At 36.3% G+C, this 1584-nt stretch overlaps 1 protein-coding gene across 1 annotated transcript; it reads left to right on the forward strand.

Moving 5' to 3' along the window:
• The first annotated feature begins 263 nt into the window (after positions 1-263).
• LOC142175932 (uncharacterized) lies at positions 264-1119 on the forward strand. The gene is made up of 3 exons (XM_075242941.1): positions 264-268; positions 378-591; positions 685-1119. The coding sequence occupies exons 1-3, from the start codon at positions 264-266 to the stop codon at positions 1117-1119; spliced, it is 654 nt and encodes a 217-aa protein (XP_075099042.1).
• The last annotated feature ends 465 nt before the right edge of the window (positions 1120-1584 follow it).

Consider the following 1584-nt stretch of genomic DNA (forward strand, 5'->3'; position numbering starts at 1 on the left):
TCAAATATTAATGGTAAAATATGATTGTTCTTTGATGATGTTCTTGTATAGGAATTGTTGATGGATACTGAGCAACAGGTAACTATAAGAGTGTATCATCGGGACATTGGCAAACACATCATGATGACCTTTGTGTATGCTAAATGTTCAGCTCTTGAAAGACTAGAATTATGGGATAATTTATACTATTTAGCTAGTGAAATGGAGTTGCCTTGGTTAGTTGGTGGTGATTTTAATGTAGTACTCCATGAAGATGAGAAGACATGAGGTTTGCCAGTGTATCCACCCAAGTATGAAGATTTGGCCTTTTGTGTGAACTCTTGTGGATTGTTTGATCTTGACTATAAAGGGAGTTCTTTTACTTTGTGGAATTATAGACCAAATGCAGAATGTATCTTCAAGAGGTTGGATAGAATTTTTGTTAATCATCCTTTCCATAATCGTTTTACAAATATTGAGGTTGAACATCTCATAAGGACTGGTTTTGATCATGCTCCTTTGTTGATGAGTTGTGGAGAAGAAGCAATGCAGTTTGTAAAGCCATTCAAATTCCTTAATTTTTGGACTAAACATGAGGCATTCAAAGAGGTGGTAAGGCAGAAATAGGTGGCTGATTTCATTGGAGATCCATTCCTTATGTTCAAATAGAAATTGAAGAGGGTTAAGATTGCACTATCTCAATAGAGTAAGATTACTTATGGTGACATCTTCAAGCAGCTGGCTATTAGGGAGGATATTGTAAGTGTCAAGGAGATGTTATTTGAAGAAGAGCCAACAATTGAGAATAGGATTGTGCTTCAAAAGGCACAAGCTGAGTTGAAGAAATATTTAAGCATTGAGAAGAAGTACTGGAAACAAAAGGCAGGTATGAACTGGTTTGCTAAAGGTGATAGAAACACAAGATTTTTTCATAATCATATGAATGGCAAGAGGCATAATCTGCATCTCAAAAGAATACAGAATGGTGATGGTACCTGGCTTGAATCTCAATATTTTATGGCTAATGCTGCAGTGGAATTTTTCCAAAGGAAATTCACACAAGAAGGGGAGTCTACAAGCTTTGAACTTCTGAATAATATTCCTACTATGGTGTCTATGGATCAGAATCTGGAGCTTTGAGAGTTTCCTACTATAGAAGAGGTTAAGGGAGCAGTGTTTGCACTGAGTGGTGATAGTGCCAGTGGCCCTGAGGGATTTATTAGAATGTTCTATCAAGAATGTTGAGACATTGTAGGTGAAGACATTTTCAAGCTACTGCAAGAGTTCTATGGTGGTGCTTCTTTACCAAAATCAATAACACATACTAACCTTGTATTGCTGCCTAAGAAACCTTTGGTTCAAACTTTTTCAGACTCAAGACCTATAAGTCTAAGTAACTTCATAAATAAGGTCATCTCTAGGGCACTACATGATAGATTGGAGAAGATTCTACCATCATTGATATACTCCAATCAGTCTGGATTTGTGAAGGGAAGAAGTATATTTGAATATATTTTGCTCACATAAGAGATTGTTATTGATATAAGGTTGAAGGGAAAGCCTGCTAATATAGTGATCAATCTTGACATGGCCAAGACATATGAT

The sequence above is a fragment of the Nicotiana tabacum genome, chromosome 22, assembly GCF_000715075.1.
Source record: "Nicotiana tabacum cultivar K326 chromosome 22, ASM71507v2, whole genome shotgun sequence".
Taxonomy (NCBI): domain Eukaryota; kingdom Viridiplantae; phylum Streptophyta; class Magnoliopsida; order Solanales; family Solanaceae; genus Nicotiana; species Nicotiana tabacum.